General features: G+C 36.8%; 1 protein-coding gene across 11 annotated transcripts in view; it reads left to right on the top strand.

The window, feature by feature from the left end:
- The window catches only part of VPS13B (vacuolar protein sorting 13 homolog B), a 735,231-nt gene that overhangs the window by 470,397 nt on the left and 243,615 nt on the right, over positions 1–21,219 (top strand). Inside the window, exon 34 of one of the 11 annotated variants that reach the window (XM_021090613.1) lies at positions 5,586–8,331. The exons of the other annotated variants lie outside the window; for them this stretch is intronic. Within the exon in view, the coding sequence (XP_020946272.1) occupies positions 5,586–5,612 (27 nt within the window). The 3' untranslated portion in view covers positions 5,613–8,331. Of the gene's footprint in view, positions 1–5,585; positions 8,332–21,219 lie in introns of those variants that run through there. 11 annotated transcript variants of the gene reach the window in all.

Raw genomic sequence — 21,219 nt, 5'->3', positions numbered from 1 at the left:
ATTTTCCCAACATTCTTATATCATGTTTTTTTTGGTTGTCCGTTTTTTGTCTTTTTGCCATTTCTTGGGCCGCTCTCACGGCATATGGAGGTTCCCAGGCTAGAGGTCTAATCGGAGCTATAGCCACCGGCCTATGCCAGAGCCACAGCAACGTGGGATCCATGCCGCGTCTGCAACCCACACCACAGCTCACAGCAACACCGTATCCTTAACCCACTGAGCAAGGCCAGGAATCGAACCCGCAACCTCATGGTTCCTAGTCGGATTCGTTAACCACTGAGCCACGACAGAAACTCCATTATATCATGTTTTTAAAGTCACTACAAATTGTTTTCATTACAAACATGTAAATATTGTTCATTGCTTAGTGAACTAATAGAACATTATATTTCCTCTCTTTATGTTCTTTTGCTTTTCCTAAAGTTAATCATTGCCACATTTTTAAAATGTGGTCAGTTTTTGTTATTTTTAAATCTCTATCTCTTCTCTCTTTCTTTCCACCCCACCTCAGCTCCCACCATTGACTCTACATAATGCCTGGCAATTTAATTCTTCACACTTTGAAACCTATAAAATAACGTCACCTCTGCTTTTTCCCTTGGAACCATTTTTCCTAAAGCCTTCATTCCGTCTTCTTCATCTGGACCAGTAGTTCTCTAGACCTGCTGCACACTTGACACAGTAGAGCTAGAGAAGAGAAGGTTGTGATTTTTGAAGTTAATGGTACAGAGTTTGAAAATTATAGGGTATCAAATAAATAATGTTTTTTCTATGAGTACCATTTAATAAAATCACCAAAATCTTTATTCTCCCATTCTAAAATATTAAGTTTTTCTATATATAGAAACAGTATAATAGTATGGAAAAATATAATGGAGCTTATACATGCCTAATATAGTTGACTTTGGTGCTTTTGCAGTTTGCTATAAAATAGAATATAATAAGTTAGACTCTTTTGAGCTGTGATTGAGTATATGCCCTAGGACTGGTGGTGGAGGTTGTTTTTTGGAGTATTATTACTGTTTTAACTTGGAAATCATCTGCTTTGGAGTTGTCCTTCATTTTAGGAATGGAAATTCTTGGGTTTTAGTGAATGGTGAAAAATTCTTACAAGGCATACTTGACCAACCTAAGGATTACTAGGGATCATTGGAACTAGTAACATAAGAGGGGAGGGACTTTGAGTGGTGGTATAATAGCAGATGTTTCCTGTAGTAGAACTTAAGGCAGGATGAGGAAAATAGAGGCAAATATACCTTAAGAACACAAGTGAGTGAGGTAGGGTTTGAAAGCAAGAACTAAAACTGATATGAGAGAGGATGTTGATGCTTTAGTCTATCTCAGTGCTTTCTGTCTTGAGGTAGGCATGAATGGGAGAGGCCATTTCAAGGGTTACATGTTTCTGCAACTTCTGTAAACTTTCTATAACGTTTCTCCTTAGAAAAGGAGATAGGAATTTTGGATAACATGCATGTAGTGACCTTCTGTCACCTGTCAACTGAGTATTTGTTTCCCTTCAGAGGCATCTGGATTGACTACTTTAACCTGGCAATAAACTCAGGCTCTAATAAAATACAAATTCAAGAAGAGCCTTAAATGGACAAGAGAGCCTATGAGGAAATCCCTTTAATTTTTTTTCTTAAAATCTAGACCTGGAAAAGTTACTAAGTACTTTTCTGCCTATTCTCTGCAAGGGAAGGGCTTCTTAGGTGCATTGAGCTGTATCACACCTGTCTTAATTTTAGTTAGTCCCTGTAAATGTTAAAAACAGTATCATTTTCTCCTGATAAACAAGCTTATGCTTCAACTTATGCCATAAACATCAAGACTGACTGCAGCCTGACAGAGACATGGAAGATAAACATACTGTGGTCCATGCTTTCTAGAATCTATAATCTGGTTGAGAAATAAAACAGACCAGTTATAACTAAGAACTCAGAACAGTAAGTGAAAAGTGTCAGATAAGGTCTACAGAAAATTAGTGCTGTAATAACTATTCAGAATAAGAAGAAAAGACGTCAGGCTCAGTGGTTCAAAATCTACCTTCACGGAGAAGTTGAAATTGAATAGGTAGAGAAGAGTGACCTGCTTATTTACTCAGTAAATACTGAACCCTTTCTATATGTCAAACACGTCTGGATACTGGGGTGACAGAATTAAACAAAAGAGATAAAATTTCTGATTTCATGGTTTAGTGCTCATATATTCAGTGAGAAAGATAGACAATAGTAAACAAATAACTGGAACTATCTATATAACTAGTAATATATATGGCTATATGTATACCAACATATCTTTGTACATAACTAGTTACATACATCATTTCCATTGGCCCACAGTTAGTCATGTGGTCATAAGTAGCTGCAAGAGAGGCTGGAAATGTAGTCTTTTTAAAATAGGGCCATACGCCCTGCTAGAAATTATTCTACCATGAAAGGATAATGAATATTGAGGTACAGCTGATAGCCTCGGCCACAGGGAATTCGGGATCACCTGCCAGTCAAAGCTAGGGGATGGTCCTTAGAAAGCAGCTTTGGCTCTCTTCAGTACTTTGAACATATCCTAAAATTCTGTATCATATAGTACGGCACAAATAATGTTAGCTTGTAAATTGTTCAGTCCTGCTATATGGACAAGTATTGTCTTTGCACAGTACTTTTAACCTTCTTCATCTGCTAATAGAACTTTGCTTTCTTTGCCTAAACAACATTCTCCTATTCTGAGTGGTTTTGATAGAGATTCCCACTACAAGGTAACGTCAGACACAAGCCCAACAAATTATTGTATTAATCCCCTTGGTCCAGATATGGGCACAGCACTTAGGCAGGGGCAGTGTTTCATATGAAGGCACTGGGAAGAGGAAGCCCTCTCTGCTAGGAATCATTAAGTTCAGATGTTGTCATAGTGGAGCTTCCTTTGACCATTGCCTCACTCTTTTCCTTCACTATTATCGCATGAAGAATATCTTTGTCAAAAAAGAAGAGTTGAACTCACAGGAATAAGCAAAACTGAAAGATAAAGTCATTGACATCATCTGACTCCCTTGATGCAGTTCTTCACAATGAGATATAAAGAGAAATGTTCTCCAGATTTCTGGGAAAGTGCCTATGTTCTTCTGTTTACTACTTCTTGGAATAATAATGGAAGCAACTAGCTACTTGTTACCATATGATGACAAACAGGACAAAAGCTTTGCACCAAAGTTAGCAAAGTGGATAGATAAAGTGATCCTGAGATGTGCATGACATCATGGAGCCACTGCATCTAGCCCTGGACTTAAGGTATTGTTAGATAAATAAAGGTAAATTGTTTAGCCACTGGTATTTGGCTTTCTATTACATAAGGCCAAACACAGTCCTCACTGATATGGATACTGTTACAGTAATCTGAAGTGGAGATGATAAAACCCAGGGGAAATACTGAGCATGTAGTAGAGTTTGGTGCTGAATAAGTACTTGGAGTATGAATTAAAAGATGAATGCATCAATTCATAGAAAGTCCTATTTCTGTTCATAAAAATAGAAAAGATAAGATACATGCCACATATACATCAAAAGAACTGGAAGAAATTGATGATTAACTGTATGTTTGATGGAGACAGGTTGGGTAAATAGTGTGGAAGGCTTCGACTGCTAGGCTGAAATGTTTTCATAAGTAAGAAGGCAATAGAGAGGAGTTGAAGTTAATTTAACTAGAGAATGACTTCAACAGGTATGCTTTGAAGCTCAGATCCACTTTAGGCTAAACCTGATCAGCTGTATTCACACATTCATAGGTATGTGATTTTCAAACATAAATATTATAGTTGCATTTCCTTCTATTTTAATATAATAGAATATGTTACAGTATTGGTTTATTTCAATTAGAATTTGAAAGAGCTGTAGCATATAATATCATCTATTGTTTCCAGAAGCTACAATTCTTTAAAAAAAAAAAGAACACACTTTTTAAATTGACTAAATAGAAGGATAAGAGGGTTAAGATTGCCCTGGGTTATGTTCATTTGGCTGCAGTAATTACTCTGTTATTCCTGAATAGCAAGTAATCATCTTATTAAGCCTACTCACAGAGGTAGCATATGTAAGGAGTAACACATGCTCATTTTCAAATCAGTGTTTTAGAGAAAAGAAAACTTTTGTAGCAAAATAAAAACCATATTTTTAGGGGCAAAGAATAGAACCACATCATTGGGGATCTGAAGGTGGGGGTTCTTTGATCCGCACACTACAGATCCTGGAGAGGAATGTGGACAGCTTATAGCACTAATTGAGCATTTCTTCCTTTGCCTTCTCTCCTTCCTCCTCCTCCTCCACTTAACCACTTGGTTTTAGGCACTTCCTTAGCCCTCCTTTCCTTTCCGTCTCTGGTAATGACTCACTTGGTGACCTGTCCCATGAATGCTTGATACCTGTTCTTATCCTGTCTTTGATAGCTATAAATTATGTTTTTTAAGGAAAAATCTCATTTACAAAAAAAAAAAAAATCGACCATCATAAAATATACATAGTCCCTGTTGCTTTAGATTTCTAAAATAATGGACATTTCTACCAAAATTAGGTTTCTATTTCCCCAGAATTTTGCTCTTATTTATTGTATTAGGCTTCTCTACAACTTAAAGAACTACACAGAGCACACTATCCAACTGTCTATGAAGCATAATAAAGTTACAGTAAAAATAATAATGTTATGGTCAAGCTGGTCAGAACAGGTAAGTCCCTTAGCTCCAACTCTATCCCCATCTTCAGTCAGTTCTGCCCTCTCAGCGCTACTGTCCCCTCTCATCTATGCTTCTCTCCAGGCCACCCCTGTCTGCTCCATATTTCTCTTTCTTCCTATCCAAGTTAAGTTATATGCCTCCTCTCTGGCCTTGAAATCTCTTTGATAACTTTTCCTTTCTCACTTATTTTTCTTTTCCAATGCTGTCTTTTAGTACCATATTTCTCATGACCTACCAAAATGCTTGTCTATAAAGATGAAAGCTCTAGGAAAGTAGGTTATAACTAATTCATTATTATCTCTTCCGAGTAAAAACATGATAATTGAGCCAGCCGCTCAGAATGTCTGAGGGTCTCTGCTTTGCTTGGTTTCCTATCTGACAGTTTGTACTTTTCTAGCAAGCAAATGTGTGGACTTTGAGTTACTTTTACATAAAAGAAACAACTTTAAAAAAATATTAACATCAGAGCCATGGGAATGTATATAATTCTCATCTAAGATTTCATACATTTTTAAATTGCTTATTTCTAGACCTTTGGCGCTTCATCAAAGGTTTTCTGCAACAAATAACTGAAAGTCCTTTCACAGAGGTTAGAGATACATAAAATAAACACCAAAATCTAAATCAAATAATCTTTCTTCCACACTTTTTTAAGATTCCTGAACTTCAGCAAATGTGCCATAGGTGCCTTTCCACCTTTCCTTCTAAAAATCAGCCCATTCAGTAATGCACCTTTGGAAGACATGAAAGTGCACTGGGGAGATGGAAATATTCTGTATCTTGATTGTGACGGTGGTTACGCAACTGTCTGCATTTGTCAGAGCCCATTCAGCTGTATGTTTTTAAGGAGTAAATTTTTTATTTACAGATTATCTTCCAGTATACCTGGCTTTAAAATGTTTGGCCACTCAGTAGCAGCTTTGGAAGACACAAAAATCTGCTGGGAACATTGATTTCCATCAATGTCAGAACGTCTGTTACTGAGGTAGTTTCCCATACTCTCTAACACCAGTAAAGGCTTATTGGATACTCACTAGGGGCCAGATAGTCTACATATTTTATATAGCTTCACTCCTTTAGTCTTTACAACAACTCTCTGAGTTCGGGGCTTTTTTTCAAATGGTACAGATTTGGAAACTGAGTCTCAAGAAAGTCCCATAATTGGTACGAGTGGGACTAGCTAATGAGTACTGAAGCCAGGCTAGTCCCTCCACACCCCATCTGAGAATGTACTGGTTAAAAGAGCTGTTAGGGGCAGGCAGTTCAGTGACCTAACTGATATGGATGTGAATGTTTTAATAGGAAGAAATAAGCAAAAACTAGTTTATAAGCAAAAACTAGTTTATACAGGTGTTATTTGTTCTTATGTAAAGTTGACCTTTTATTGTATTATAATAGTAAGCCATTGAAGTATCTAAAACAGGAGCATGACATCATTAGATTCCCGCTTGGAATAGTGACAGAGGGATTAGGTAGGGAGACCACTGGGAGCTCTAGCACTAATACAGATGATAAGAGCCTGAGCTGAAACACTGATTTAGGGAAGAGGAGGAAGGCCAGTAATGGGCCAATTCTGAATTTTCTTAAAAGGTTATATATACCTTTATATAACCTTGTAAACCTCTTATTTAGTTATAAAATCTCTTATTGTTGCAAAAATAAGACTTCTGCAATGAGCTGAATGAATTCATTATATAAAAAGCAGCATATTAAATTTCCATATAAAATACAGTAAATATCAAATAAATTCTGTACAGATATTTTATTAGCTGGTTGAACTCTGATTGATTTTTGCCAGTGCTTTATCTGCGATGTTGTTTTGGCAGAAATACCATTGAGAGGACTTTTAACATGAATAATTTGTATATCTTAAAATTCTCCAGAGTCACATGTTAGCAGTAGTGTTGATAATGCTGGCAGTGGGTAATATTCATTAACTGCTTACCATGTGCCAGGTACAAAGAGCTATGTTAGAAAATTACTTATATTACTGAGAATTAATCGATGAAAAAAAAAAAAAACACAAAGCTTTGGTTTCAGTAATCACAGACATATTTATTTGCATAGGAGTAATTTCACTACCCTAACACAGTCTTTTCACTCTCTGAGCGGTCTTTTAAGCAGCCTTGTTTGAGAGCAGGAATTGTTTTACAGTGGATTTTTTTTCCCTAAATCAGTTTCTTAGCATAATTAGACTTTACTTTCTATTTTAATACTATTAAAATGGACTGAAAGTTCCCCTAATCTTTCTCTAAACTTAAAAAAATTCTTTCCAGAAATGCTCTCACAGAATAAGTTTGATTGACTTTTTCCATTAAGAATATCAATGGAGGAGGGATATCATGTGCTGTGTAAGAATTTTAGGAGTCTATATCTAAGGACTCAGAATAATTGATGATGATGATAACAGTCATTTATTGTATAGTAATTATTAGCTAAGTAGAGTAAGTACTATAGGAGCATCATCTCAGTTCTCTCTAAACCCCATAAAATATAGGTACTATTCTTATTTCTATTTTTCAAAAGGTAAAACTGAAGCGTAGGGTTGTTTAAGTTATTTTCCCAAGATCACATAATTAGTAAGTGATGAAGCCAACAATCCAACCTAGACTGTATGTCTAAAATGCTTCCTGCCTTTGCATTTTATTGTATCCTTGGGCATGTTTCTTAACTTCTTTAAACTTAAATTTACTAATCTGTAAAATGGGAATAAGGGTAGTAGCAATTCTTAGTTTTTCATCATATTTTCAGAGTCACAAAAAGGTTTGGGGGCTTTCTATGAGGATAAATGAGAAAGTGAAGTGCTTAGCACAGTTCTTAGTACACAGAAGTGCTCAGTAGAAGCTATTGTCTATGGCAGTGATAAGAATAAAATTACTTTTATCTTATTGGGGGCCCTCATCTCCAGCCATGTGGCCCTTACCACCATGCAGCAATAGTAAATATCCTCCTCACTGACTTAGCCTTCTGTCTCTTTTTAAATCAGTCCAACATACACAGCAGGCTAAAGTTTATTTAGGGCCATATCATTCCTTCATTCAGAGATCTTCATTGCTTTCCCTTTGCCCACGGACTTAAATGAGAACTCAGCCTGATCTGGTGGCTGCAATGTATCTCTCCTACTTCAGCTTTCCTACACAGAAACCTATGTAGTTCTCATTTGAGATGAGGGTAGAGTTGCTTGGAAATATTTTAGGTTGTCAAAGTTGCTGTGCATCCACAATCTGCATTTGAGTATTGGGGCCAGGGATGCACCAAGTCCTCCTGTGAGTGTGTAAGAGTCTTATACACAAATGGTCCCACCCAAATGTAGGTACACAACTGATTCTAACTCCTGTTCCCCCATCAGGCTCCCTCTTTTCCTATCATTGCTCCTTTATCCTGCTCTTTGTTTGATTTGTTCTACCCTTCCACCTAAATCCATTGCTGCTGTAATCTTACCTAGCCTTCAAGCCAAGCTTAAGTCTCACTTATAGTCCCTGATCCTTCCAATTTCTGCCTGAACACCCATGTGCTTTTTAAATGTTTACTTCTTTTTTTTAATATTTTAAATTATTTATTTTTAAATGATTTTTACTTTTTCCATTTTAGTTGGTTCACAGCGTTCTGTCAATTTTCTACTCTACAGCAAAGTCACCCAGTCACACATATATATATATTAGTATTCTCACATTATCCTCCATCATATTCCACCACAAGTGACTAGATATAGTTCCCTGTGCTATACAGCATGAACTCATTGCTTATCCAATCCAAATACAGTGGTTCGCATCATTAACCCCAGACTTCCAGTCCATCCCAATCCCTCCCCCTTCCCCTCCCCCTTGGCAACCACAAGTCTGTTCTGTTCCGTTAAATGTTTACTTCTTAAGTCTCTATTTTTAACACCAATCTATAGTTATTTGCAGTGAAGAAGATCATTTACTACGCTGCATTCTTTTTTGAAGATAGGCTCAAAGTCTGATTCATCTGTGGGTGTCCCAAAATGTATAGCATTGTGTGTTACACCTTGCAAATATGTCTGAAAGGTTAGAGACCCTGTCTTAAATTCTTTGGGAATAAACACTACCTTTATATTGCTAGTACCTTGCATATTGCCAGGCCAGTAGTTGGTGACAAGTTGATGTGGTCTAAATCAGTGTATTCATCTTAATAGAATGAAAGTTTTATTGAGGCATTTAAAGCAATATATATATATTGTTTGTTTATTTACTTATTTACATTCTTATCTGCCTATCACCCTGGCAGGAACTGCATCTTTACTTCATTCTGAATATCATGTGGAGACAGCAAAATTCTTTTTATGTGTCTAACATGTTTTATTCAAACATATGTTTAACATAGGTGTTAATATGTTTTACTGCTTGGACTGATTAGTAGCCTGGACCATTAAGTTAAACATGAAAATGTTTCTGTGCCTTCATATTGTTTGGTGATAAAGTACCACAGATGTCCAGGTACCTCAGGACCCGGGTGATGGGTTATGTAAATGTAAAGCTAGTTAGGTACAGCTGATTTTAACATGCTGGCATCCTATCCAAAAAGTATAGACTCTGAACAACCCATTTTTTTTTAATCCTAGAAAAGAGGCCCAGGAAAATATTGGCTTTTTCTTTATGTGTATGGAAACCTCTTAGTACTTACTTAATTTCCAGTCTTCCTCAATTAAATAAACAAAAATAAATTAAATGACAAATTCAAGGGAGTACATAGATTTACACTTAGAGATTACTTATAGTCTGTGTGGGCTAATGTGATTTAACTAGAAAAAAGTAACTCCAAGAGAAATCTCTTATTTAAAATTATTATTCTTTTAAAAGTGTTTCAGTATGAGAAGGAAGTCTCATGGGCTAGGGTAATTTTAACCCTGGTGTCAAATGGGGATTTGGGCTTGATCCAGATCATTTAAAAATAGCTCTACATTACTTGATTATTTAATACAGAACTTTATGTTTTCATTACTTAAAGATAAATTTATTTTTTCTCTCATGTTAACATGGCAATCTAGAAAAAAAAAGGCAAATCCTTTACCAATTTCCCTTGTAAGATTTTTGCTTGCCAAAATCAGTATTAGGATATTTCTCAGATCTATTGAAATTTACCTTTATTTCAATGCAATAATTACTTATTACATTATATTAGTAAGTATATTATCAGTCATTTTCTAAATGAAATAATATAGCATAGTACGAAAAATATAGAATGGTCAGAAAAGTTGGGCCCAGGAGTTCCCTTCGTGGCGCAGTGGTTAACGAATCCGACTAGGAACCATGAGGTTGCAGGTTCGATCCCTGCCCTTGCTCAGTGGGTTGAAGATCCAGCGTTGCCGTGAGCTGTGGTGTAGGTCGCAGACACGGCTCAGATCCAGTGTTGCTGTGGCTCTGGCGCAGGCTGGCAGCTACAGCTCCAATTCGACCTCTAGCCTGGGAACCTCCATATGCCCCGGGAGTAGCCCAAGAAATGGCAAAAAGAAAAAAAAAAAAAAAAAACCTTACATTTTTGGAGTTCCCGTCGTGGCACAGTGGTTAACGAATCCGACTAGGAACCATGAGGTTGCGGGTTCGATCCCTGCTCTTGCTCAGTGGGTTAACCATCCGGCGTTGCCGTGAGCTGTGGTATAGGTTGCAGACGCGGCTGGGATCCCGCGTTGCTGTGGCTCTGGCGTAGGCTGGTGGCTACAGCTCCAATTCAACCCCTAGCCTGGGAACCTCCATATGCCGCGGGAGCGGCCCAAGAAATAGCAACAATAACAACAACAACAAAAAGACAAAAGACAAAAAAAAAAAAAAAAAGAAAGGTTGGGTCCAAATCCCAGCACAACCACTTTATGACTCACTTTATGACTTTGAAAGGTTGGCAGACTGGTTGATTTCTGAGCCTGTTTCCTCACTGGTAAATTTGGGATAATGCTCCTTAATTCTTAATCTTATTGTGAGGCTTCAGTGAAATTGTGTGTTTAAAAGCTCAATAGTTATTAGAATATTTTTGTATATTTTCTTCCAGATTTTCCTTTGTCTTAACCATATATCTGTTCGCGTACACATTTATCCATTCATCCATCCATCCATCCCAGGTCAAAAAGGAGCCAGTGTCATTTTACTTGCACCTAGCTATTGGATCTATTTACTTAGGGCTGTGCTGCTTTTTTAATAAGAAAAAAATGAATAAGTAGAGTAGAAAATGATAGTTAAATTCTTCAAGTTTTGTATTCCCAAAAAAGCAGAACTGCCTCATTTTCAGCTTCCATTTAGTAGGACAAAAGCTACAGTTAATAAAATGAAGGAAGAATCACATTTTTATGTCAACTCATATTTGGATTTCCAGGGCATGAAAATATTACATAAGTGGAGTGAAACCATAAAGAATCTTTTTTCATCTAGTTTTATTGAGATATAATTGACATACAGCACATTGTCTAAGGTATTTGTATACAGCATAATGATTTGATTTACATGACAATCAGCAACTGATTGTCATGGTAAGTTCAGTGAACAGTCCCCATCTCATACAGATAAAAATTAAAGAAGTAGAAAAGAAAAGTAGAAAAGAATTCTTAGGATTTACCCTCTTGAAACTTTCATATATTACATATGACAATGTTAATTATGTTTTTCATGTTGTACATTATATCCCTAGTACTAACCTATCTTATAACTGGAAGTTTGTACCTTTTGACTACTTTCATCCAATCCCCAAACCTCCGGTAACCACATATTCGATCTTTTTCTGTGAGTCTTTTTGTTCGTTTGTTTTTGATGTGTAATTGACCTAAATACTATGTTCCTGTTACACAACATAGTGTTTCAATATTTCCATACATTTCAAAATGCTTACCACGATAAGTCTAGTTATGTCACTGTACAAAGACATTACATAGTTATTGACTACATTCCCCACACTATACATTTGATACTCATGACTCATCTCCTTTGCAGCTACAGGTTTGTACCTCTCAATCTGCCTCCCCTGTTTCCTTCTTCTCCCTCCCCTTCTCCCCTTTGGCAAATGTCTGTTTGTCCTTTGTATCTGTAACTCCATTTATTTTTTGTTTTGTTTGTTCACTTGTTTTTTCAGGTTCCACACATAAGTGAAATCACATATTATTTGTCTTAGTTTGACTTATTTCACTTAGTTAACAAAATACTTTCTAGGTCCATCTATGTTGCCGCAAATGGCAAGATTTCATTCTTTTTTATGGCTGAGTGATGTTTCATTGTATGATCTTTTGAATGGATAATGGCACTTTGGTTGCTTCCAAATCTTGGCTATCGTAAATATTGCTGCAGTGAATATAGGTGTGCATATATCTTTCCTAATTCGTATTTTTATTTTCTTCAGATAACCAAGAGTAGGATTGCTGGGTCATATGATGCTTTTTTTTTGGGGGGGGGGGGCGTTAATTTTTGGAGGAAGCTCCATGCTGTTTTCCATGTGGTTGCACCAGTGTACATTCTCATCAACAGGACACAGGATTCTATTTTCTCCACATCCTCACCAACACTTATTCTTTGTATTTTTGATAAAAGCCATTCTGACAGATGCAAGGTGACATCTCATTATAGTTTTGATTTGCATTTCCCTGATGATAAGTGGTCGTGAGCATCTTTTCATTTGTCTATTGGCCATCTTCTTTGGAAAAATGTCTATTCACAGCTCTGCCCATTTTTTAAATCAGGCTCTTAGTCTTTACTGATGTTGAGTTGAATGAGTTCTTTGTGTATTTTGGATAGTAACTCCTTATTGGATATACCATATGCAAATATCCTCCTACCCAATAGGTGACCTTTTCATTTTTTTTGATAGTTTCCTTCCCTGTGCAAAAGCTTTTTAGTTTGGTATAGTCCCACTTGCTTTTACTTTTGTTTCCCTTACCTGAGGAGACATACCCAAATATTAATAATGTCTAAGAGCACATGCCTGTACTTTCTTCTAGTCTCATCCAAAAGAGATTAAAAGCAAGAACTAAAGAATCAAACTGTATCCAAATAATGTGTCCCAGAACTAATATTTAAAGGAATATTTAAAAAAATACAGATATTTCGAGGAGTGTAGAAGTACCTTGATTCAAACAAATCAAAATTCATGTCTGACATCCAGTAAAAACTGGCATAAAAAGAAGCAAGAAAATATGACCCATAATAAGGAGAAAAATTACTCACACAATTATCCATAAATAGCAAAGATGATATAATTATTAGACAAGGACATTAAAACAGTTATTATAAATTATGTCATATGCAAGATGGTAGAGGAAAGCATGAACATGCTGAGGAAAAACATGAAATATATTTAAAAATTGAACTTTTAGAAATGAAAAGTCTAATATCTGAGAATAAAAAAAAAAACAACTAAATAGAAATCCTGGCAGATTTGACACTATAGAAAGAAATATTACTGATCTTTAAGACATAGCAATAGGAGTTCCCATCGTGGCTCAGTGGAAACGAATCCCACTAGGAACAATGAGGTTGCAGGTTCGATCCTTGGCTTCGCTCAGTGGGTTAAGGATCCAGCATTGCCATGACGTAGGTCGCAGACGCGGCTCAGATCTGGCGTTGCTGTGGCTGTGGTATAGGCTGGCAGCTACAGCTCCAATTGGACCCCTAGCCTGGGAACCTCCATATGCCGTGGGTGCATCCCTAATACACAAAAGACAAAAAAAAAAAAAAAAAAAAAAAAAGAAAGAAAGAAAAAGAAAAAAAAAGATAGCAATAGAAACTATCCGAAATAAAACATGCCAAAGAACAGCAGAGGGGAAAGGATCAGAGAGCTTTATATAAGCTGTAAGAAACTTCAGACAGCTTAGTGGGTGTACAATTGTGGCACCTACAGGAGAGAAGAGACAGTAAGATACAGAAAAATGAAAATCTCTTTGAAGAAATAGTGGCTGAACATTTTACAGATTTGATGAGAACTATAAACCTGAGAGATCCAAGAAGAATCATAGGCCCCAGACACAGGAAGAAAACTGTACCATTGTCAGATTGTTAAAAACCACTTTAAAGACACAATCTTAACAGTAACCAGAGGAAAAAAGACACAAAGATAAATTAATTGCAACAGACCTCTTGCTATAAACACAAGCCAAAAAGCGAAGCAGCATCTTTGCAGTAAAGAACAACAGAATGTGTCAACTGAAAATTCTATATCCAAACAAAATATCTTTTAAAATACTGAGGCAAAATAATGATTTTTTTTCATGCATACAGAACCTGAAACAATGCATCATCAGTAGACCTGCATATAAAGGATGTTAAGGAAAGTCTTTAGTTAGATGGAAAATGATACTAAGTAGAAATCTGCCTCTACACAAAAGAATGAAATCACTAAGGATGATAATTATGTGGGTAGCTGTAAAGGACTTTTCCTCCTCACTTTTTAAATCTCTTCCAAAGAATACTGACTGTGGGAAGCTAAAATAATAACAGTGTAATTGGGACTTGTAACATACATGAAAGTGTAATATGTGACAACAGTAATATATAATCTTAGAGGGGGATTTGAATATACTGTTAGAAAGTTCTTAGACTATATATGAAGTAGTATACTAGTATTTGAAGGCAAATTAAAATTTTTAAAAAGAATTTCAACATACATACACACAAACATTCGAAGAATCCTAAGATTTGGTAACTTGAATAGGTAAATAAATTTGGAATCAAGAATTGCATTATAAACAAAAAAACCCACAAATAAATGCATTTGCACATCATTTAAAAAAAAGAATTGCGTCTCTCCCATATCTCAAAAATGATTCTTTACATATTTCTTGGATCTACTTTTAGAATGAAAATAAAAGTTAATGGTATGAGATACTTATAAATAATACTGTTTTGAGTAGCGAAGCAACAATTTTTTTGTTTAACACATAGCATGCTCTGGATAGATTTGGGTGTAACTCCTGTAAGTAACAAAAGGACAATATGAGCCTGAACTTAGACATCCATCACACTGAAAGATTTATAAACAACTTTCTACCCTCCTTTCTACTAGGCTTGCTTGTTTTAAGATGGCAAATTGAATAAATAGTGCCAGTCCCAGCTCAGGCAAAATTGTTATGCAGAAGAAATGTGTTATCCATTCCCACTCTTCCATTGTTATTGGTTACCAACTTTATACTCAGCCCGGGCAGCTGATCCATGGTCTCTCAGCTATTACGTTGTGTAATTTCCTGATATTCTGTTCTCTCCAAAATGCACTCGTCTTGGTCAGCTGAACTGTGCTTTCCTATGTAATAAATATTAACACTGACATTAATGACATAGCTCCTTGGAGAGCTGCTCTTTGCTCCATCAGCACTATGTACCAATCTGTTGGGAAGGAGAAGAGGACTAGGGCTAATAATTTACTTCTTCCTCTGCATAATATTTTGGCAAATTTCTTAGCATCATTTCTTATTTGGTAGTGACTGATCAGAAGCCCTGTACCAATGAGCGGTAGCAAACATACTGTATTTTCTTGATAAGAATTCCTAATATTTGTATTTCATCAGTAGTCTATTAGTTGTTCCTGAGAGCAATCCCAGGGCTTCAGTTTGGAAACTGAATCCAAGAAAACAGGTGGCATTGGGAATCAACTACAGCCTGAACTAGAACCTAGCTCTGTTGATGCCTACTTATTTCAGTCTCAAAACTAGGGGAAGAGTTTGGGGACTGGGTGACAATGTAGTTGGCAGCATGTGAGAGATGCTGGGAAGAACTTAACGGACTTTTAAAAATCTGACTAGAATGCATTCCTTTCTTTGATGGGAATATAAATACTGTTCTTCAGGGAAGGCCTGGGAGTTCAGTGCCTGAACAACTGAGGAAACATCTGCTGCTGTTGCTAAACCCACCCTGGGAATGAAGTTGTGTAGAATACTTGCTGTTCACTGCAGCCCCCTCACTCAGTGGACCCTTCAAACAGCTCTGTGAATAAATTCCTTTCACTGTGTTCTTTTTTAGCAATTATGTTTTCTTTAAAGTATTTTTTTAATGGTTTCACTTATCAGCTATGATGTCTATAGCTACAAATAACAGAAAACCCAAAGCAGTAAGGAAATTTAGTGGCTCTAATAACTGGAACTCCAGGGGTAGGGGAGACTTGAGAGTTCTCTCAGTCTAATAGTTTCTTTTCTTTTGACTTCCACTGCTATGTTCTTCTTAATACATTGGCTCCATCCTTAGATTGCATTCCTCATGGTGGCACTGTGACCATAGTAGTTCCCACCTCTGTGTCTGCACATGGCATCCTGGTGTTGCACAAAGCTACCTTATATGAAGGAGGAAGCGTTTTCCCAGAAGCTCTGAGAAAACTTCTTTCCATGAATTATTGGACTCAATTAGGTTGTAGGCTCATTCCTGAACCAGGCCCTATGATTTAGGCAGTTCTCTCTTTGATTGGCTTGGGCCTGAATTTCTGAACCAATCAAAAGAAAATGACATGTTAGACCCCTGAATCCTAGAAGTGTAGTTAACTATCCCTGAGACATAGAGGATACGGTGGAAGGGCATTGTGAAAATTTTGATTTCTCTTAGGATGGGGAAAATTTAAATGAATGATAGGCAGGTAACCATTAATTCTCCTTCAATTGTCTGGTTTTTTTTTTTTTTCCCCTCCTTTGGCTTTTAGGATCAGTATAGAATACTAAAAAGTGAATTTAGGTGTGAGTCTAGCTTTCAGAGATATGCTCTGGGACTTGGTAAGGTTCCTTAACCTTCTAAACCTGTTTCCCTATAGGAATTTTTAAGGAATAGAAGTAGTATAGGTAAGGGACTTAGCACATAAGGACTTAATAAATACGTATGGTTATTAACATTTTTGTTGATTTCTTAAATCATAAACAATAAATAAAATTAAGGTGCCTTTTTTCCTACTGAGATCTATTCCATTCCTAGATAGTTATTAAAACAAGTAAACTAGGAGTTGCCATTGTGACTCAGCAGGTTAAGAACACAACATGGTATCCATGAGAATGTGGGTTCGATCCCTGTCCTTGCTCATTGGGTTAAGGATCTGGTATTGCCACAAGCTGTAGCATAAGCCACAGATCAATGTAAGCTCAAATCTAGTGATCCCGTGGCTGTAGGTTTCGATTCCTAGCCTGGGAACTTCTGTATGCCACAGGTGCAGCCATGAAAAGAAAAAAAAAAGAAAACTAGAAAATGTTCATTAGAGAATCTAGGTGGTAGGTATACAGATACTTCCTCTAAAATTATTTGACCTTTTTGTGTGTTTGAATATTTTCACAATGGCATGTTGGAAAAAAAAAATGAATTCTCAAGAATGATGGTGTCGCAATAAAAACCATGGAAGGTGACTCAGAAGAACTAGAAGCCAAAACTTCTCTTCTCAGGACAGCAATAGTGTAACCTAAATGACAGTTCGGATGAATTCCTGGAATAATACTGGCCCCTTATGTCACAAGCATTCCATTTGTAAGAAGATGCATTGTCTGAAATTCTAGGTTTCCTGCTGTGAAATTACTTGGCATTAACCATTTTATGTGAGCAGTCTGTGACACAAAAGGATAATGAAGTATATATGAGAGCTGACTAAAAGAGCTCTGGAATTACCAATTTAGAAATAAAAGGTTGGAAGGAAAAGCTGTACACAGAAGGGGAATCAGGAAATTGACTTTTATTGACTTTCTGTTATACATGTGCTAGAGGCTCTATTTTACAAGGATGAATAAAATATCTTCCCAGCCTTGAGGGAATTCATAGCTTATGTCAGAAGGTAAATAATTATGGTGCCCAATAAGAAGTTTTGTAATAAAATTGGGTCTGAGAGCATGATGGAGAGTTACAAAAGAATCCCCCCTCAATCTTCCAGACTCCTTCAGTTAGTTAGGGGAAAGCTGTGAAAGCTTGACAGTATTTCCAGGGGGCCGGGGAGGGGGGATTGTTGTTTATTTGTTGGTTTTTTTTAAGAACATAGGACCCTAACTGTTCTAACCTAATTCACTAAGATTCTTAAGAAATGGAGACTTCACCTCTAAACTTGTGTCAACAAAGTTGCCAGTCACTCTGCATATGGTGATGGAATTGACAAAGATGATCTGCCTACCCTCACTTCTTCATAAATAAAAATGGAGGGCAATCAAGGGCACAAACTAAACTGGCAACAGTTAGAGCCAAGACCTTGCTCTTAATCTCCTCGGCCATCTCTTTTTCCTTTCTTGCCATGTCATCATTCTCTTCTACAGGTTACGTCTTAAGATTCTGCCCTGTTCCCATCCCAGCATTTTGGAACAGTCCAGTTGACTCTTCCAATAATACATAACATGGCCCACTTTTCATTGCTCTTTCTGCTTTATCATGCTGTTTCCTATTACTTTACCAGGGTTTTTTTGTTTTGTTTTGTTTTTCTGTCCTTTCAGTTTAGTGCATGTTTTGTTTCAGAATTCATTAATTGAATCAGATCTATGTAAGATAAGGCATTTTTGTTACCATTGTCTGGGCAGCTCTTGGAAGGGTAGAGGGTGAAAATGGTGAAGAAACCCCCAGAAAGCTTCTCAGAGGTCTTTCACCAGTTTGTTGAGATAATTTGAGGAACTTTATCTACATTTACTCCCTTTTATAATATGATGGGATGCATGAATTAAAAAGTAAATAAACAAGAACAATAGAAAAGCTATGGCAAGCTATGGACAATAGCTTCTAATATTGATTTAATTCTTTACAATCCATGAAAACTTTTCACTTACGTCATTTAACCTCACCCTATCCTTATAAATATTTTCTTCACTTTATGTTGTCATCAATGAAATCTAAAGATGTTAAAGCCCCATAACAAGTAGGTGGAAAAGCCAGTTTGACCTGAAGGTCTTATTCTATTTCCAGAGCCATTTTATCCTGCCCAGATTGTTCTTGAATCTAGGGAACCAGAAGTTATAAATACATTTGGCTTTGGTAAGTGAAAGGCAACCAGGAACTTTTCTTAATTCTTAAATTGGTAGACTAGAATTTCCAGCTAGTACAATGAGAGAAATCTTGGCTTTAATGAATAAAAGTTATTTTATATTAGATCTCTAATACAATTCTAGCTAGAATGCCTCAAAAATAGAAGGCTTTTTTAATCTACAAGTAAACGTATGCTAAGAAAAATGAACTGGGATTGTAAGTGAGGACTATGGCATTTCACTATATGAGGTTAACATGTTCAAAACAGAACTCTTGATCTTTCTCTTCCTCCAAACATACTCCACCCATAGTCTTTTTTTTTTTTTTTTCATATCTGTCATTGGCAACTCCCATTTTTCCAGTTGCTAAAGCCAAAATTTATGAAGTCATACTCACCTCCTCTTTTTCTATTATACATCACATCTAATCTGTCAGGAAGCCCTATTGGCCCTTCAAAATATATCCAGAATTCAACTCCTTTTCACCACCTTCACTGTTTTGCCTTGGTCCAGGCCACTGTCATCTCTTAGCGAGGTTACGGAGGAGGTAGCCTCCTGAGTCATGTCCATTTTACGCTGTATTTTCCCTACCTCATATTCTCAACACACCAGCCAGAGCTACCTTTTTAAAACCTAAGCTAAATGATTCTTGTTGTCCCCTCAAAAGCTTTCTTCAAGGCTCCTGTTCCCCTCAGAAAAAAAGCCGAAGTCCTTACAATGACGGCTTCTCAGCCCTCTGTGCTCTGGCCCCTTCATTACTCTCTGATCTCTTTTCTCACTCACCCCAATCACAATGGCCCCCTTGCTTTTCCTTGAGCATGCTCAACAGGATTCCTGCCACCAGGTGTTTGAAAGGGTTCTTCCCAGCAGCTCCCCGAGGCCTTACTCAAATGTCTCCTCCTTATGAGCCCTAAGGTGACCACTCTGTTTAAAATGGCAGGCCTTTTTTGGAACTCCTGGTCTCCTCTTATTTTTCTCATAACACATTTGATTAACTAACATCCTATCTGATTTACTTACTCATTTTACTCATTGCTTCTCCCCCTTCTCAAATCAGACTCCTCAAGAACCAGTTTAGGGGTTTGTCTTGGTTCACTCATGTGATCCTAGTGCCTAAATTAGGCACATAGTAGGAGCCCTGCACAGATTTGTTAAATCAGTAAATGATGATTATTAATGAATGTACAGAATTGAGGAGGTAATACTATGCTGGTTGACTGGTGTAAACCCCTGCGTGATAAGACCACTGATAGAGGTCACAGAAGTAAGGGAGATCTGTGGGGCTGACCAGTTAGTCTGGTTACAAAGCTCCTCAAGTAAAGAGTAGTGGTCTTTGTTTTTAATAAATGAATTTTCAGTGAATTTAATTATATTTATAGTTGTACCAGCGTCGTCACAACCTAATTTTAGAACATTTCCATCACAAACCCCCAGTCTAATCCTCCTTCCCCCCTACCTGTCCCCTTCGGTAACCATAAGTTTTTCAAAGTCTGCAGGTTTATTTATGTTCTGGAAATGAGTTCATTTGTATCCTTTTTTTAGATTCCACATATAAGTGATATTGTACAATACTTGTCTCTCACTGTCTAACTTCACTTAGTGTGATAATTTCTGGGTCCATCCATGTAGCTACAAATGCCATTATTTCATCCTTTTCTATGGCTGAGTAATATTCCATTGTATCTATGTTTAGTGGTCTTTGTTTTTAAAGGGAAAGGAGAATGTATAATGAAGTTTCCTGTGGCTTCCAAAATATTACTCATATAGCACTGGGCATGATATGGGTTTCCCAAATCTGTAAAGGTACCAGATATTCTGTATTTGTTCATTCAAACAAGTATTTTCCAATTTATCTATTATGTGCCAGATGTATGTAGCTAATTTCAAGTTGAAACTTGGAGCGGCTACAAGTATGTATTACTGTATCTGTATTTAGTGTAGAAGAATGAAAATTTCACTGGCTTGTTACATTAGCTTAACAGCACTGCTTGTATGCATTCCCTCAACTTTTTGAAAATCAGATACTCTGCACATGCAGAGAGAATGCTACTGACCTGTCATCAGTAGGATATGCCCCTGGAATTGTTCTTTTGTAATAATTATGTGAATAGTGGCTCACATTTGTACAAGAGAATTGTCAGAACTTGGAGTATAGGCTATGTCTATGAAACAAAATTTTTTTTCTGTGTGAATCTAACTCAGTTGCCTTGATGATCCATTACATGGACTCATGAGATAAAGAGAATGGAAAAGATCACTAGTGGATTATATATGTCAGTAGGCACCCAGTGGAAGTTTGATCCTAACAGTGTTTTTCTAATGTTCTGGCCAGCCTGGTTCTTTTGGGTTAAAGTACCATTTCCCTTTTCATTCCGTAGAAAGCTTTTCATTCCTTGGAACGGAAACAGCACTGGGTCTTTGTAACTTGGGTTGTTTTTAGCACAGGATTATTTAGTTTGCGACAATATTTGATTTAGACTGCGTTTGTGGCCTGATGATGTTTAGAAGAGTGCCAAAGTGTAACTCATAGAAGATGCCAGTAAAAACCATAGTTGGAAGGGGTGAATAAGGGTTGCGTCATTTTCCTGGTAGGTGTAATCACGCCTGAAAATCCATCAGT

Source organism: Sus scrofa, chromosome 4 (genome assembly GCF_000003025.6).
Source record: "Sus scrofa isolate TJ Tabasco breed Duroc chromosome 4, Sscrofa11.1, whole genome shotgun sequence".
Lineage (NCBI taxonomy): Eukaryota > Metazoa > Chordata > Mammalia > Artiodactyla > Suidae > Sus > Sus scrofa.
This window is presented reverse-complemented; position numbering and strand designations above follow the sequence as displayed.